At 35.8% G+C, this 18,876-nt stretch overlaps 1 protein-coding gene across 18 annotated transcripts in view; it reads right to left on the bottom strand.

The window, feature by feature from the left end:
* Window positions 1–18,585, bottom strand: part of LOC128025447 (calcium/calmodulin-dependent protein kinase type II subunit gamma) — a 64,423-nt gene extending 45,838 nt beyond the window's left edge. For 4 of the 18 annotated variants that reach the window (XM_052611830.1, XM_052611829.1, XM_052611827.1 and 1 more), the window contains exons 1-2: window positions 18,392–18,585; window positions 16,710–16,804 (exon numbers count right to left, since the gene is read on the bottom strand). In XM_052611830.1, the coding sequence (XP_052467790.1) occupies window positions 16,710–16,804; window positions 18,392–18,456 (160 nt within the window). In that variant the 5' untranslated portion in view covers window positions 18,457–18,585. The remainder of the gene's footprint in view (window positions 1–16,709; window positions 16,805–18,391) is intronic. The other 14 variants (XM_052611834.1, XM_052611831.1, XM_052611828.1 and 11 more) reach the window with 4 other exon arrangements.
* Between the last annotated feature and the right edge of the window lie 291 nt (window positions 18,586–18,876).

Consider the following 18,876-nt stretch of genomic DNA (forward strand, 5'->3'; position numbering starts at 1 on the left):
ATAGCCTACTACTAGCCTACTTAAAATGAAACGAACATAATTTGAGGAATAATCACACATTTCTTCCATGTTTTATTTTTTATAGTAAACCCCCTTTGTTTACCAAAAAATAAAGTTTGCTTAATTTTCAATAATTAAAATATAAATTAAATGAATGTTTTATGACTTCATTTGATAAACATAAATATGTAAATACACAGAATTTCAGAGGGGAAAAACATTTCTGCAGGTGTCACAAATACATCATAATTCTGATCATCACATCACATTTTGTTTTTGACTCAATGTGATAAATATCCTGCATGTGTCACCACATAGAGTTCTAGTGGGAAAAAAAATTAGGCATAGAGATAAACTTATGAGTGAAAAGACACGTCACACACACGTCCCAGCTTTAAGAATGGATGAATGCACATGGTGTCAGATGAAAGACAAAACTCCACTCATGTCCACACACAGAAGGGAGTGATAGAGAGAGGGAGCCGTAGGAAAGAGTAGAGCCCAGAGGCACAAAGACCATGGGAGTTAAATGGGTCAAGGAGAGAGGGATCCAAAGACATCATGCTAACACACAACGACACGAGATCTGAAAAGGACAGAGAGAGATAGAGAGAGGAAATGCAAGCGTTGACAATAAACTTGGCAAAGCTATTGTTAATGGAGTGAACCTAGCCCCTGACCTAATATCAAATTAATTTTAACGTTTCATTACAGTATGCATGCCAATTAGATTTATGAAAACTCATTTGTCCTCAGGAGCACGCAGTGGTCATAAAGAACACCGAAATCTAAAACAGATAACAATGAATATCTGAAAGATATTTCACATTTCAGAGGGCACTACTATTCACATACTTATAAATCATTCAATTGTTAAAGTTTAATGAACTAGACTGATTAATAAAATTTAATGAATCTGTAATTAAAAACATAATAATAATAATAAATAAATAAAACCATACTTTTAGTATATATTGAATTCAATCAAGCACTTGCTTTTCAACCATAAATAAAAGCATATTTTTTATATACTACATCTGCGACTGTTGCAGTGTTTGACCCATAAGTTCTTTGACCTATGATGACCTACTAACAATAACAGCCACAATAACATAAGCATTGCCAAATCTACAATTTAACCACTTTCTTGGTACATGTTGAACTACCATATCACAATACTCTGCCATATATTTCCAGCTTTTTAAAATGTGACAGATCCTCAACTCCTGCAGCCTTACGGGATAGTAAAGTGTCCAAAACAGAATCACAATGGACACAGTACTATATCTGAGTATTTACCTATTCTTATTATGAATACTGAATATTTGGACAACATACCCACTTGCTATAGTGCTTCTTGCACACTATAGGAAAGTGCACATTTTCTGAAGCATGGGATAGTCAATTGGCACTTTCCCACTGCGTGGTACGACTCGGCTCTGTATGGTACGGCTCGACTTTGCTAGGTTTTCACTGCACTTTAGTACCACTTTAGAGTGGGTGGAATTATTCACAAGTCGTCAGTGCCACAACTCGTAAAAAATCTTTTAATTTCACGTTGTGCCATAAAACTATTAACGAGAGCAATGTCTGTACTTCTGCAACAGACAACGAAACTTTTTGGTTGTTAAAAAAAAGTGTGCTTGTTCAAAACAGATGTGTTCGCTCCTTCACTGGCTGTGGTCATTTAAATCTAGTTGCAGTGTTGCCAATTTCTTTCAATGGAAAGTAACTAAAACCAGTTTGAAAAGTCGCTAAATGCTAATTTGCATATTTGTGACATCATCACGTCGTATAACCTTTTACTTTTATATCTCTCTGTGCTAACAAATGGTATTTTAATTTAGCCAAATTCTCAATAAAACTGTTTTAATTCATATATTTTACTGTTCCTGTTGTCAGACAACAGGTTAAAAATTAAATAATGACTGAAACACGTCCCTTTAAGACTACATATTCACCAACTCTCCCTTCCAAGATTAATCTGCTCAAAAATTCTAATTTGTAATTGAGCCGTCATCTGATGAAATCAAATACACTTAAGATAAAACAAGACATAGACAATTCCTGAGCTGTGATTTCGGCTATACTCTACCCAGTGGAAAACCCCCCAAAAGTGAACAGAGTCGTACCATGCAGTGGAAAAGCACCATAAGTGAGGCAGAGCTGGCTATAAATGGTTAAAGTGGTCAAACTGTATGCAAAAAAGACCAATCGCATGTCAGTATGCAAATAGATACAAGAAAGATACCCAATCACAATTCTGCATGCAAATATTATGACACCAACACTGACAGTTACATTTTGATTACTGAACATTCCATAAGTGTCAGTCAATGGAAATTTAAAATGTAGTGGGACAGTTTACCCAAAAATGGAAATTATGTAATTTACTCTCTCTCTTATCTTTTGTAGAACATATTAAACATTTTTAATTTGAGAAATAACCTATATATATATATATATTTATATATTTATATAAGTTTAAAGGAGATAGATATTAACTGGAAAATTTTAATACTGAAGGTAAATCAGAATGTGTGAGTAATATCTCTACAGAATTGCCTTGTAAGCAATCTAATGACTTAAGCCAACAGCTGTAATATCTTCACAGAGAAACATGCAAATCTGTGTATGATATATCGTCCGGGTGCATCATCTTTCCACAAACAATCTGACAGATGCAATGAGCCGTTGAACACATCACCAAACATAACTTGTATCATGTTTCAAATCCGCTTAATCCAATTCAGCTCATTTCATCTGCATTTTAACTGCATCAGGGAGGCGTGCAAAGATGCGTCCCATAGCATCTGATTACACCTAAACGGCTGGCTCTAACAGCGCACCTGTGAATGAGGCACGCCGTTTGTTGGTTCACACTGTAATAAAAGAGATGGAGATAGTCATCTCAGAAAACGCAGACCCGTTCTGTAATGTAACAAGACTGAATTATTCAAATGTAGCCCTCTGGAGAAAGAAAGAGGAGAAAGGAGTGAGACGCAGGACAGAGAGAAAGTGGGGCATGCAGGAAGGAGAATGGGAGTGTCAGGCTCGAAGAACAGGAAGAGGAGCCATCGGGGCTGTGAGGAACTCTCAAGGTGAGGCAAGCCTCTGGAACAGTAGGATTAAAATATGGTTATTATACTTTGTTTATACAATCCTAAAAAACGGTTGTTTATTGGCATCCACGAAGAACATCTCCATTGCGCAAAATGTCCTTTGCAGTGGTAAAAGTTTATTTAGACTATTAAAAATTAAGACTAAAAAATGAGAAAAGGAAAAGGGATTGAGACTCTAAAGCCTGCTGGTACTATATATATATAGTACCAGTAGTTATTGTATTTTATATTATATATAAATTATATATATATGCTTAAATATAATTTATATATAATATAAAATACAATAACATAATAAATAATATATAATAATATAAAATACAATAAAATAATAATATATAATAATATAAAATACAATTTTTTAAAAAGAAGAGAGTGTGTGGTGTGTGTGTGTGTGTGTGTGTGTGTGTTGTGTGTCATTTTTTGGTGTCTGCTAACTGTTTTCTATTGCTAGCAAACTACACTCATTTTTGCATTAAATCTATAAAAAAAAAGTAAATTTAATTACATTTTTATTTTATTTTTATTTGACATTTTTGAGCAATTTCGTTTTTTGACCTCTAGACTGCATCAGAATTTATGCCTGGATGGGATGAACCAACGACAGGACCTGAGAAAAAGGGCCTAAGAATAGCCCAGGGAGAAGGTGTGTGTCCCTTCAGACGTGAGCGTAGATATATTTGGAGAAATGAGGCTCTCTGGGAGTGACCTAAAGCACAAACACAGATAAGCTCGCGCACACTCACACACAAACTGTTTAGTCCACTGTTTTTCGCTCCTACGCAGTCATTCATACCTGCAGCGGGGGTGGGGGTGCTTTTTGAATAAATCCAGACAGGGCAACAACACAAGACAGCTGGAGTGTAGCATACGAGCTTTCTGATCTTCAGCAAATTAGATGTTCCATCAGGAACTGGGGAACAGCTGTTCGCAGGAACCAGCAGAGCCATATTTGAAGAATCATGACGGTGCAAGAGAACCGAGGAGGGAAAGCTCACTCCGTGTTTAATGAGGCAGCACAACAAAAGCAAGGCGGACGCCCCACGCCAAAGAACAGCAACCCGCGTGTGATGCTGTAAGTGGCATTCATTAAATCAGAGGGATTATATAATGTAAACACCAGAGAGAAAAAAACTCAGTTCACTACAAAAAGATTCACATACGAGTCCCATGATGTTTTGTTTTTTGGAATTTTAGGAAACTAAAAAGAGAAGCTTTTCCATTAAATAGTCAATCAACAATTTTGCCTTTTGCAGTACACAAAAAAAATGATATAATCTGGCAAGACTTCTCATAAAAAGACACATTTTGCACTGTATATTCGCACTGCATACGCGGTCAATTTTCCTTTACTAAATCCTAAAGAGAACAGTACCATTTTTCGCTGTTTTTCAAATCTCAAAGCAGAATGTTCTTTTCAAAACGAATTTCAAAGAGTCTGTGAACACTATCCCCTGCTGAGAGCATGTCTGCCGTACTTCACACACACTTTCTTCTGACAAATAACTACATACGAGATAAGATCACTGCTAATAGGCCACTCAGAATGCAAACACGTACGAGTCCTATCAGGTATGACAGCAAAAACGTGAAAATCTCCGTGAGCGCACCTTATCTTGTTTGTTAAAGTCCTTTGCTTTACTCCTTACTCTTGCTAAACTGATTTTGAATGATCCAGCTCCGATCATAATAATCCACCCCAGCGCTGATAATGCTGTAGTGAAGCACAAGAGAAACTGTTTCAAAGTGTTGCGTTATTTCCCCTCGTGACTGATATTCTCACACTAAAGAACTGATATTTTCTGTTGATTTTTCTTAATATATGAATATTAGAAAAACAAATATGAAGACAAAAAAAACAACCATCATCATCATCAAACAAAACAAAAAACATTAACGAAGCTTAAGTGAAAGTGTCCAGGCCAAGATAGGCAAGCACAGAAGGGAACAAAAGTAATTATGTAATTAAGTAATTGAATGAATGAATGAATGAAAATATGGATAAATAAATAAATGATTTACCAATACTATTGTTTCACGACCCAGTGATTCTCAAAATTAGGTCAGACCCCTTCCAAACAACACTTTAAAATTTAAAGAAATCAAATCAAATCAAATAGGAAAACAAGCCTTTCTGAGAAAAATAAATAAAATAATATATATATATATAAATTCTAAAATGACTGCATGATGACCCACTGACCTTTCGAAAACTTCAATCTCATAACCCTGCAGGGCCATTTTCTGCAGAGCTGCGAAAATCTTTCACAGATACTTCACCTCCTGGTTCTTCCAGATTCAGGTAAAGATTAGCAAGATAATGTTGTAAAAGGTATTCATAACAATGACTGAGATGGATACCACAAATGACACTCAACAAGAAACAATTCACTCTTCTCCACTCCTCTGACATTCCTGAAGCTGAGATGTCCACAGATAACATCTCATTAAAACCGCCAAAGCCAGGTTTTCTCCTCTGAAAACCTCAGAGACGGTGCGGGGGAGCGATAACTGCTAAACAAGGACTTACACTGCCTTGCTTCTACAAGCAGTAGTTTTAACTAACCCTTTCAATACAAGATAGGACAGGGCGTCTTGTGATTAATGGATTTCCTGTCCAACATATCGCTTCAATTAAACGGACCACACTTATTTCAATATATGTTCCTAGATTCATTGTGCATGATTTATTTACATTTATGCATTTGGCAAAAAAATAAAAAATAATAAAAACAAAATAATAATAATAATAATATTATTATATATATATATATATATATATATATATATATTTTTTTTTTTTTTTTTTACAATGCATTCAAGGTACACATTTTATTCCAGGGAATCCATTCAGGATAATTCACGTTGCTGTAGAAGTACAAAAAAAATAAATACTGGCTGGGAAAAAACATGCTTCCACATACTCCACTTTCATGGCAAATAGAGTGAGAACAGCAGCACGTTAAATTACTCAGGGCACCTGTCCTGCCTTAACAGTACTGCAAGACTTTCACAGTACAACATGAAGGAGTTTGGAGCAGGGCTTTTCTCTAACCCCCAGCACAACACTACACAAATGAAGCCATTAAAACCGCTCTGCTTAAATAGATCAATACAGATTTCAGCTTATCAATTAGACCAAGACTCACTGCTGTTCAGTATCCAATGCCCTTAAGTCTTGCTGTAATACATGGCAATCAGAGTAGAGAATGCAGTATTCTTTAAGACTCCGAGTGCTGAATTCAGCAAAATTCAGGATTAAAATCACCAGATCATGGAATTCTGGCCATTCCTCCACTCTGCTCCAATTCATTTAACCAATTAGTTTCTTAGTAAAGTAAGTTGTATTATTATAATTGTTTTAATTAATACTTTTATTTTGCAAGGACAGAATAAATTCATCAAAGGTGACAGTAAAGACATTTAGAATGTTACAAATGATTTCTATTTCAAATAAGGGGTGTTTTAAACTCTTTATTAAAAAAATTCTGGCCAAAAAAAAAAAAAAAAGGTTTCCACAAGCTGCACAACTATTTGCAACACTGATAATGATATGAAAGGTTTTTGAGCAACAAATTTGCATATTAAAATGAATTCAGAATTTTGAATTTCGAATTGATTAGAGTGAAGGAAGTGAATAGATTAAAAAAAAAAAAAAATTAATAATATATTTTTAAAACTTTAAAACTTTTTCAATTCTGAATGATAACAGCCCTGGCTAGAAATGGGTCTCTGTGTTCTGGGAGCGGAGGCAGTTCTGGGTCTCTAGAGGCAGGTGGGATCTTAAGCTTTGTTCTGTGTGAACTGTGAAGGACTCAGATAGAGTGATTAAGGGACAGATAGAGGACGGCTTCACAGGATAAAAAAAAAAAAGATTGAAAGGAAATGTGTGTTTTAGCTCAGCAGTTCATCCAGAGAAAGAGGAGTGCTCAGTGACACTGCATGTTTCAGAACAGTGTGAGTGTGTGTGTGTGTGTGTGTGTGTGTGTGTGTGTGTCTGTACAGAAATATTGCGCATAACAAAACCCACCGTAGATCAGCAACACAACCAACACATCAAAAGAAAAAGAGGAGAATGACAGGAAAGAAAACAAAAACAGATCAAAGCACATAAAAAGATATTATTCGATGCAAAGTTATAAAATTAATCATCATGGTTTCCCCCAAAATATTTCGCATATTAAGCAGCCAATGTTTTTAACATTGTTTTTATCATAATAATAAGAAATGTTTCTTAAGCAAATCAGAATATTAGAATGATTTTGAAGGACTTCTGAAGACGGCAGTAAAGGCTGCTGTAGATTCAGCTTTGTCTTTAAAGTAGATTTAAACCGAAAACAAATCATTTAAACTTTAATATAATTTAACAATATTACTGTTTTGCTGTAGCAAATAAATTAAGCCTTAGAAAAAGCAATGTTCAAAAACATTTCAAACTTTTACAGAAAAAGAACATTTTAAAGTTTTTGGGAACTTGATGGATACAAACCAATGGGTACAATTTCCACCATCAAATTATATATATCATAATACCACCCAGACCTAGTTGAAATAATTTCCAAGACAAAGAAAGGCAAACCGGTGATAAAACCCATGTCAGATGAGCAGTACGTTAGCCCACATGAAATACGCTTCAGCACACACACAGTAAAAAGTAAGGGCCCATTACAAGTAAATACAACAGAGAGCAGTAGGCAAATATTTATCCACAGGAGGCTGGAGTGTCAGAAGAGTATGTGAGGATTACTTTACAAACACTTGAGAGAGAGAAATAAACCAAACATTAGTCTGGGGCAGTGCAACAATGCTCTTTACTTCACAATCCCAAAAGGCCAGATGTACTGGATCAAGATGAATTCACATATTCCCTCAGCGTCAGTGTCATTTCTGTTATTCCAAGTTGGTTTCAAACAGCTAAAAAGTGTCACAAGTCATCCTCTATTGGGTCCCTCACTCTGTGCTGAACTAGCAAGTTGACTAATTTAGCATTTCCATTGCGTCTGAGTGTGTGGGTAGGCAGAGCTCTCCGATGCGGCATGCCAGGGCCTGTGCAGATCTCCGAGGACCCTGGCTTAACTCAACCACGCTGTAAGAAAAGATCAATGACTCGATGGCACCAAACTCACCCACAAGCGCCAACTCACTAGCTACAGTTTTAGCCAGATAACATGAAATGCAGCCCAGGTCCTGAATGCAGCAAATTACAAAACAATATACTGCTAAAGTGGCGAGATTTTATGGCCCTATTAATATGGAATTCAACTGTATGTGGTAATTGCGGATATATTTTTTATATCTAGACATATTTATAATGTTTTGCAGACACATCTGTCATTTGTTATGAAATAATGTTACATTTTAGTTCTAAAACTTCCAAAACCAAAAATATTTGAACAAGTATTTCTTTTTTCATTAGATTATTAAAAAAATAACAATGTTATGTAACATATGGAAAAATGTTCAGCAAAAAAATAAGTTAACATTATGGTTATATAAAATTACTGATATGATAACTGCATATGCAGTGGATATTTTACATCTAATGTTTTTTACAGATATACAATACATTTGTTATGAATGATCTGTCATTTGGGTTCCAAAACAAAAACCAAAAACATTTTTATAGTATTTTTAATTAACATATAAATTATTTGGGTGTTGAATTTTTAGGGGAAAAAAACTATATCATGATAAATAACACTATAATATAAAATTACTGATATAATAATTCTAATGATATGTAATCATTAAACGTAACATTAAACTGCACGTATAGATGCTAAAGAAAAAAAAAAGTTGGCTCCATTTTTCATTAGATCATTGAAAAACATCATGGTGTTAAATTTTCAACAAAAACAACTATATCATGATAAATGCCTTCATCGGAATATACAATTACTCATCCAGTGATGTAATATTTTGTCATACTGCATCTGAATAAAGGTTCTCTCACATTACCAAAACTAGTCACCGAAAGAGAAAACACTAGTGTGTACGTGATAATCTTCAGGTAACTATTCCGACCACTATCTGGACAGGAAGTAACCTTTTCGCTTTTGGTTCCTCATGGCTGTCGGTCAGAGTACCTCATCCATTAATTGTGGATTGAACATTTCTCATTAGAGCAGAATCATATCACACTTAGCAACAATCTCATGCAATCAGCTTGGCAGCTACACTGACCATTAACATTTTATTACAGCCCACGTCTTCACCTGATTAGATAGGACCATTTGCATGGCAGTCAACATTTCAAAAGATACATTGACTGACTTTAAAGATTCCTGACTCAATCTAGCAGGTTCGTTTAACTTTCAGACCAACTTGGCAAAGGTTTCTGCCGGTCTCATTCCCTCATTCTTGTCTCTCTACCTAGAAGGATTTATGCAGTAGGTTCCAGACGAGAATCAGAAATTAAGTGTTCCTGTAGCTCAACTGGTAGAGCACTGCACTAGCAAGCAAGCAAGCGTAAGGTTGGGGGTTCGATTCCCCGGGAACACATATGTAAAAATTGATAGCCTGAATGCACTGTAAGTCGCTTTGGATAAAAGCGTCTGTTAAATGCATGAATTTAATTTTAATTTAACCAGTCTCTACCAATAAAGGCATAAATATCCTGAATATTTGCACTTCGAAGATGTAAAACCAACTCTTTTTTTCATGCTTAAAGGTGCAATGTGCAAAAAAATAATGACTGGTTTCAAATAAGTTTCCTAAACACTTTCCTCAACTTCCATTGTTTGGTCAAACACATAGTTCCACCACAGTCTCACGCCGTTGTTTGATCAAATGTTGCTGGTCGGTATGAAAAAAAAAAAAAAAAAAGAAATGCGCACAAAAAAGTTTACATTTACAAGAACATAATTACAGATTTACATTTATATAGTTAACTAAATGAATGTTAATTTGAGAGTCCATTTATATTAAATATTTCAGTTGAATAATTTAATTGAAATGTAGTAGTTAAAAGATAATAATGTACAGGATATCAAAACTAGGGTGCAGTATCATCACAGCATCCATTTAATGCTGATTTTTGAAATAATAAAAAATAAATGCAATACATTAAAAATACATACAATGAGTAAAAATGGTAAATAAATATTATAATAAGTAATTTTAATTCATTTGAATAATTAGCCAGTAGCAACAATAAATAGTCATTAAATAAGTTATTTATGTAAATGATTCAACAGAACTATGATATAAATAAGTGGCTATGATATAAAACCAGCAAACGTCCAGGGGCTCCAGTGTTTTTATTTTTAATAACTGACTTTAGATTGGGGTTTATTCATTTTTTATACAAAAGTACCACCAGTAGTTCATATCACGAACTCATAGGAGGTCAATCAAATATTGACATGGACAATATTTTATTAAATTAAAAGTGCCCTCTTAAGCCTCAAAAAATAAATAAATAAATAAATAAATAATAGTTTAACTTAATAAAGTTAATTTCTGACAAAACTACAAACATTTCTGAGCAACCACAAAAAACTATTCCCACATCCAACAGGTGAGTAATCACATTTTTCTAGCTCTGCCTCCTAAAGACTCGCATCCGGTTCATTTTACTGCCTCTTTTTTACATTAAGTGTGCAGACCTCGCAAGGCGATTGCGCAATAACCTGATTTTAATAAGGCTATCACAGCCGAAGAAATCAGGAACAGAAGGGATGCGGAGTGAAACAAAATGGGAAAGAAAGCAGGAAGGAACACGAGGGAGAGTAATCGATGGAAGTTCTACTAAAGGCACAGTACGCAGCAGCTCAGAACAAAGAGTGCAAAATGAGTGTGACTGGAACACTCTCCGCTCCCATTTCAGAAAGAGAGGGAAGGAAGAGAAGAGTAGAACAATGCCACTCCGTTCCCTCTAGTGAGGATGTCTTTCTATCTGTGCTTGTAGCACCTCTACTTTCACACAATGGAGTTCAGAATGAGAGCGAACAAAGAGACCGATGATCCCAGAAGAAGGGGGATTAAGATTTGGGCTGTCCTATACATGCTGAACACACTAGGAAAATTGACTTCAAACATGCAGTGTGTGTTCCTATCATGTACTACACTGCCTGATAACAACCAATTGTTGAATATACTTTGTGTGTTTGCAATAGTGAAAGACCAGCATGGGTTTTTCTATGGCCGATGCCGAGATCTAGAGACCAGAGAGGCAGACAGCTGATATAATGCCGGTATACACAATTAGGGAATGGAATCATAATTTCTGGATCTCATTTCAATTACATTTCCATCAATGATTTATGATAATGATAGCGCATGAGTTACTCAGTTAATCATTTTAGGTGTATATGACTTTCTTCTTTCAGATAAATCCAATCGTACTTGTAAACTTTTTGACCATTAGTGATTTCATTTAAAAATATTCATGAAAAAATGCTGAAATTTTTTTTTTTTATCTACATGTCGTAAGTACAGCTAGCCAGTAACTACACAGATTTAACTCTCACAATTAGCTGTAAGATGCGTCTCATTGAAAATACTGGCTCATAAGAATAAATTAGTTGACAAATTCTTTAAAAATTGCAATCTGTTGTGAATAAGAAATTGTCCTGGTTCCCAAGCCCATACACAATACAATGACAGTGAACACACATTCAAATCATATTGCAAAATCTCAAAAATATTGACCAATTTCATCAGCCTGAGAGAAATACATTGTGACAAAGAGACTTTATCTGCAAAGCACATGTGCTACTTCACAAGCCTCCTTTGTGTTTTTTGCAATCTCATCCAGGGGAACTTGCAGCATGGCAAAAAATGTGAACAGGGCAGCTGGAAATGACTACGCCAATGATGAAGCGCTGGGGAGCGAGCAGTCGAGAAGATGCATGCAGGATAACTGACAGTGATCTTAATGGCCCACGACATGCAAATGCGGTATAACGCTTCTGGTCAGATCAGTCAGAGGGAAAGTATGATGTCGTAGGGCAGGCAAAGCAATTCACATAGCAGAGGACAAGTCTTCAGACAACACTATTTGATCATTTTACTGCAGGGGTCACACCCTTTTAAGTCATTTCAGAGGAATAATGCAAGTGTACACACACACAACATATATGCATTGTGGGTGTATGTCTGTGTGTGCAAACACTAGGATAGGAATCGCATAGCTCTTAGTTTGGACATCTGCCAACTGAACTGTGGCGTTACAATCCCAGAGAATCACAACAAAATTCTGAGGTAATTCAGACACCGTGCCGGTTTTTGTCAAACAAAACAAGCATCTAGTCATTTAGAGGCCTGGAGCTAAAGTCACCCTTAGGGAGGTTAAGTGCTCTCAATAGCGGCTTAAACTGAATCCATTCGATCTGAGGAGCCGTTCGGATCTCCTGTGCAGCTTTCGGAACTGTTTACAGTGACGTTTAAACAACATATGTCTGCAAAGACACAGAAAGTATGAGCACACAACCAAAAAAAAATAGTGCAGTGTAAGTGATGGTTATGGCAACCCCCTCTGGTCTGAGCCTTTGAAATACAATTAAATAAGTGGATTAACCTCAATACAAAAGCAATCCCCCTCGCAGGGTAAGAGAGAAGAGGACAGTTACATAGATGTGAAAGACAGACACTTCAAAGGGGGGGGGGGGTAATTTTCTTAGAGTAAACAATTATCATTTTCTTTATGAAATTAAAAGTAGCTGTCACACTACAAACTGAATATCCCTAAAGCACTTCGAAATTCGTGGGATATGGTCATCCTTGTATCATCTTACCAATGCTAGCTGAATTTTATTTTCTATCATTTATATAAATAATACGCACTATCGTTCAAAAATGTATCTATCTATCTATCTATCTATATATATATATATATATATATATATATATATATTTTTTTTTTTTTTTTTTTTTTTTTTTTTTTTAGAAATTAATACTTTTTCTTAGTAAGGATGCATTAAATTGATTAAACGTGACAGAGAAGGCATTTATGTTGTTGTTATTTATTATTAAATATAAAAGGTATCACAGTTTCCAAAAAATATTAAGCAGCATAACAGTTTTAAAAGTTTATGATAATCTGAAATATTTCTTGACAAACCAAATCAGCATATTAGAATGATTTCTCAAGGATCATGCTGCTGTCATTGGAATAATAAAAAAAATACTATATCATTAAATGCAAAAAGTTATTTACAGTTTTTTCTGTATTACTGAACAATTAAACCTTTGAGCTGTATTTTAATATATCTTAATATATTTACTTTATCTTAATACATAATGGGGTTTTTTTTATAAAATATAAAGATGTCTCTTTATTTTTTCCCCATGGGTTAGTTATTTAATAAGATAAGATATTTATATAATGGTTATTTTTTCATATATAAATTTTTTTAAATATACTTCATAAACAAAAAAACTGCAGAAAATCCCCCAAAACAATTTTTTGCCAATTCTCAAACTAACAGATGTAATTTGGCCATATTCATTTGTGCACTATAACAGCGCCTCTTTATAGAACATGAGTCAGCGAAGACCCTTTGCAAAGCGTTTGCACCCCAGTGGGGGGACACGTGCCTACAAGACCTCTGCTGCTATTTCTACAGCCATTCAACCTTTGTGTTTCCGAAAGACAGAAAATAAGCCAAGCTGCAAGCGTTATGCGCACAGCTGCTGTCATTACGCATGCATTTCCTTGGCTCAGAAAAGCCCTCCCCCACCGGTTAATAAGGCCTTCATATGACCCGGCCACAGAACTAATCACACAAATATTCAACTGTGAAAATAAGTACATGGATTCCTGCATATGGCACAGGGTCTGTGTGTGCCGAGGTCACTACAAACGAATGAACCACACTGACCTCAGTTTTTGAAAAGCAGTGGGGTTGTTTGACAGATCTGGGCACGAAGTGTGCGGAGTGAGACGCTAAGCCCCTGTCAGCCTCACGTGTTGCTTCTCTGCAGACGGGTGGTGAACGTCAGGGCACCAGGCAGTAAGGGATTATGGGCGATTTTTGTCCGTTCTCATTCGTTCTCATCCACAACACAGACTATCAACTCAAATCTCCATGTTTGTGGCAACCAATCAAATACAGGCCAAGTAAAGCGGTTGCCTAGCTACTGCAACAAGTTCTTGATCAAAACGAGTGAAGTATTTCACCAACACAACTTTTATCTACCTGTATTTTTAAATAAACTAAAGGATTAAAAAAAACGTAAAAGATGCTGCTACTTTTTTTTATTTTATTTTTTTATACTAAAAAATATATTTATATAACAATATAATATAATATATATATATATATATATATATATATATATATATATATATATAATATCAATATAAATATATATATTTTTTTTTTTTTGAGTCAAATAATTAAATGATGTTTGTTACTATTCATGTTTTTTATATTATATTATATTATATATTCATGTGCTGGCAAAACCATTACTCCTTCAGAAAGTCTTCAAAGTACAATGAATAATGAAACATTATTGTATACTTAGCATTTCTGTTCATAAATATATAGATAAAATGCAGTAACTGGTATAATATATTTATGATCAATTATTTGCCACTTCCTCAGAAACACTAAGAATCACAGAGACGCTAAGGAACAAAACTCATTAAGCGGAATCTGGATCATTGCATTTAATCAAATCATTAGATTCCCATCCCCTGCAAATTAATCTATTTAAGATGAACTAGAGTTAAATGCCCACACATCAGCGAAAGTTGAGGGAACACTGAGCCGAGCATTCTCTCAAACGAGACATGGATTAATGGAATATAGTGTTACACCAGGAGGACAAGAACCACACCTTTCCTTCCAGAATCTCCGTATTACCAGTTAAAGGGATTTTGTCACGCCCCTCTTGCTCTGATAACAGGATGGCTGAAGTGCAGTCTGGTCTCTTAATTGGCCGGGCTGCTGTAGACGAGCACTCAACAAAGAAAACGGCTGTGCCATAAACAAGACCCTCACTGTCTATGCGCCCCACTTAGTTTCACATTAACTGCATGGAAACCTGCAAATCAGCAAATCGAGGAAGGCAGAAAGACGTACTGCACCAGACACTTCACTTACTAACCTTCCACCATTATGACAAACACGCTTCTCCAACCTACTGAGCCAGGTACAATCACATAATGCTTATTTCATTTCATTGGACATGATTCTCTTCCATGTCAACCAATCATCAATGGCTCAGAACAGCTTCAGGCTGGATGCATGTTGCAACACAGTCAGAATTTCACTCTGCAGTAAAAAAAATAAAAGTTTACTATCAGCTGAACTGACCCAGAATCCTCCTCAGTTATGACTCAGCTTATAGGCCTTTCTGACATTCCCACAATACCGTTTTCCTGTTTATCAGGGTAGCAACTGAACATTAAAAATGAGAGAAATGAACATGTGCCAATGAACATATCCAACCTATGGCAACTGCCGCAGGGCCTCTAAACACACCTTAAATCTGTCTGTTCCTGGAAAAATCCATTTTTCATTCTTCAACTGAAATGACAAAAAAAAAAAAAATCCTTTTTCCCTTTTTAAGCGCCATCGCTTTTTTCTCTAATCAAAAGCAGGTTTCGTGTACAGGAGCTGCACAACAAAGCATGTAAGTTCTGCGACACCACATGGTACTGATAAACACATGCTTGCGCAAAAAGGTTCACAAAATTATTGCAAAACTGCAGGTGGGACTATTTGCCAGATTTGTGCTGCAGGGCACAGCACGCATTCTCATGCATCTCTTCAAGTTGCGACGAAAAACAGGGCTGGACAGAGCCAAAGGCAAACACTTTTGCATGTTTTTTCCTCTAGAAAAACATGAACACTCTGGGCTCTATATGAAGGACTGTGACCATCCCAGCAGGCCGGGTTTCAACACACAGCTACAGAGCTAAACAGGTCTGTACCGAGCAGCCATCAAGGGGAGTTCAGTTTCCTTTCCAATGTTGACATATTTCCTATTGAAGCTAAACGTATTAATGGACTTGTCCCTTTTTAAATAGCCAACAGCCTTTAGTCCAAGTCACAGCCATGAATTCTGGTATACTGTTTGTTATTGCTACAGTGCAGTTATTGTTAACTTAAACCAAAAATTTTTAAAATCTTGTTTAGTAATTGAAATAAAGCTGAAATAAAATTAAAATATAAATACACTGTGAAAATGAAATGCTTTGGTAACTAACTGAAATAAAAAAAAAAAGCTATATTATATAACAAAAATGAAAAAAGCATAAAATGACTGACTAAAATCAGTTAAAATCTAAAAATGAAAATAATAATTGTATGATATAATAAATGATATATAAAAAAAAAATACTAAGTCAGAAATAGTGGTCATATGGGTTGCTAAAAGACAAATTTAATGTAGTGAAATAACTGTTTATTTACAGGAAATGAAATACACACAAAATGTTACATTTCGCTCTATATTTCCAAAAATTTCACTAAAAGAATTGTCCATTGACAAGGCTGTTGGTAGATTTTAGACCTGAACCTCAAATGAACAGACAAGGACCAAAAGCCACAAAACTTCAGTGAACACTGAGTGAAATAAAATAAAAAGTGTCTTCATCCTACTGCACAGCGTACGCAGAATCGAACACCTTACCTCTCGCCGAGAGTTTCTTTGTGTTAATAATTTTAGCAGCAAATTCCTGGCCATTGGATTTTTTCACACATCTCCGGACCACGGAGAAGGCACCCCTGCAAATGAAGAACACACAGAGCTTAATTCCCCTCAAAAGTAAAAGATGCACCTGACTCTCGCTATCTCTAAATAGCCATCAGTCATTGAAAACGTCACAGCAGTTCCATTAGAAATTAGTTGCATTCACATGATTCTACGATAGTAATAATTTACAGTGAGTAAAGAATCCTTGCACTGATTCGGTCAAATTTGGGAACGAATCATTCCGACTAATTTTGCGAACTGGTTCAACCGATTCAGTGACAAGATTCGACACAAAAGACCGATTCGTTCACAAATTAGACATCGCAAGACTTTATATATCCAAGTATGACAAAAAGAAGTGTAAATGGTCTAATGTCTGCACAAAATTAACACAACTACTACAATTCTGACATGTACTTTTACACTTCACATCCTCATGTCAGAAGGCTTTAATTCTGCTCCCTGGATCTTCACTAGGGCTAAAGACTACACCCTCAGTTTTTGATTCATTCAGAAATAAAAAATTTTGAGAGAAATCAAGTTTTCACTTCTGCCAGGCTCACAAAAAGTGACAATTTCACTTCATCCAGGCTCGCAAAAAGTGATTCCAGAGTAGCATGTTTATTTCATTTCAAAAGTGGATAAAATTTGGGTTTCATCTTCATAGCAGTGAAATGATACACCATGCTTTCTGAAAACACAGCCCAAGGAAAGTAAATACAGTAAAAAGAAAAAAGAATGGGTGCGAGAATAGAACCCTGCAGCACTCCACAGGAGTTTAGCAGACAATGAAAATAAAAATTACCTAATCTGACAGAGAAACTTATATTTGTTAAATATGATTTGAACCAGCTAAGAAAATTTGACTTAACACCTTTTTTTGCCTCAAAAAATTGGCGGCGTGCACAGCACTTCACATCTGCATGTCAGAAGGCTTTAATTTTCTTCCCAAAAGTGAGATTGAATACTAAGAAAGGCGTCATTGCTCAATTATTGATTTTATAATTCCTATTTATCCGTCCCCTCCAAAGATATTAAAGTGTGATTAACCGTGCGCGCGAAAATATTTCATTGTAACATCAAGTGCACGGCTACATATTATCTAGTGTGCACTATAAAGTACGCTACGCTGCAATAATTATAAGAAGCTGTAGGACAATATAATTTAACCTCTGGTTACCAGCATAAAACAATCCACGTTGCTAACGTCAGGAAAAGTGGCAGCCAAATACCCAAAGTAACCGAGAAAACCTTCCTACCCATCAGCAACCCCTTAAAATAAAACAAGGCGTGAACACAAAACACAGTGTGTAATACATTCAACATTCTATACTAGATACGCTCCTCAAAACCACGACAGTTATTTAAACCTGACATTAAACGCGTTTCGAGATTAGTGCACTGGGGGGCTAGATCGGATCAAGTCCAGAACGGAGTGCTGTACTCGGTTCTTGTCTTGATCCCATCAAGCCCCCTGTCCGTGGCTTTCGGAGAGGTTTACGAGTCTACTTGCAAGTCATTTCCCCCGCTGTCAACATCCAAATAAAAGAATGGAACGAAACAAACAAGAGTAACTTGCGCCATTGACGTCACACCGCTACAATGTCGCGCGAACTTACTTCCCCAGCTCTTCGTAAAGCTGATACTCGTCCGTAAACCTGGTCGAGGTTACAATTGTAGCCATGTTGTGTGGGGAGGGGGGTCGATGCCTCTGCTGCTGCGGTTCAGGTTTCGGGAGGAGAATCTCATGTGTTCCAGAGAGAGAAAGAAGGGAGATACAGACGGAAAGAGCGGAGGGGAGGGGCTGGATGGTGGGGGTGGAGAGAAAATAACGCGAGACATCGCGAGACTTCCCTGCAAGCAGCAAAGTCACGAGTAGAGTGACAGACTGAAAGATCTTTTTCATTAATATGTGCGCATTAACGATAGCAAGCCTCATTTTAATTAATAATATACAACGAAGAACATATTACTGGTTAAATAATGTAAATAGTTCAATAAAAAGTAAAAAAGTACCAGCATATTATACAAAGTATTATAGAGTATAACGCAACACAATAATTTAATTTCACGTAGCCTATCTGTTTGTAATGTTTTAATAATA

Source organism: Carassius gibelio, chromosome A12 (assembly GCF_023724105.1).
Source record: "Carassius gibelio isolate Cgi1373 ecotype wild population from Czech Republic chromosome A12, carGib1.2-hapl.c, whole genome shotgun sequence".
Classification (NCBI taxonomy): Eukaryota; Metazoa; Chordata; class Actinopteri; order Cypriniformes; family Cyprinidae; genus Carassius; species Carassius gibelio.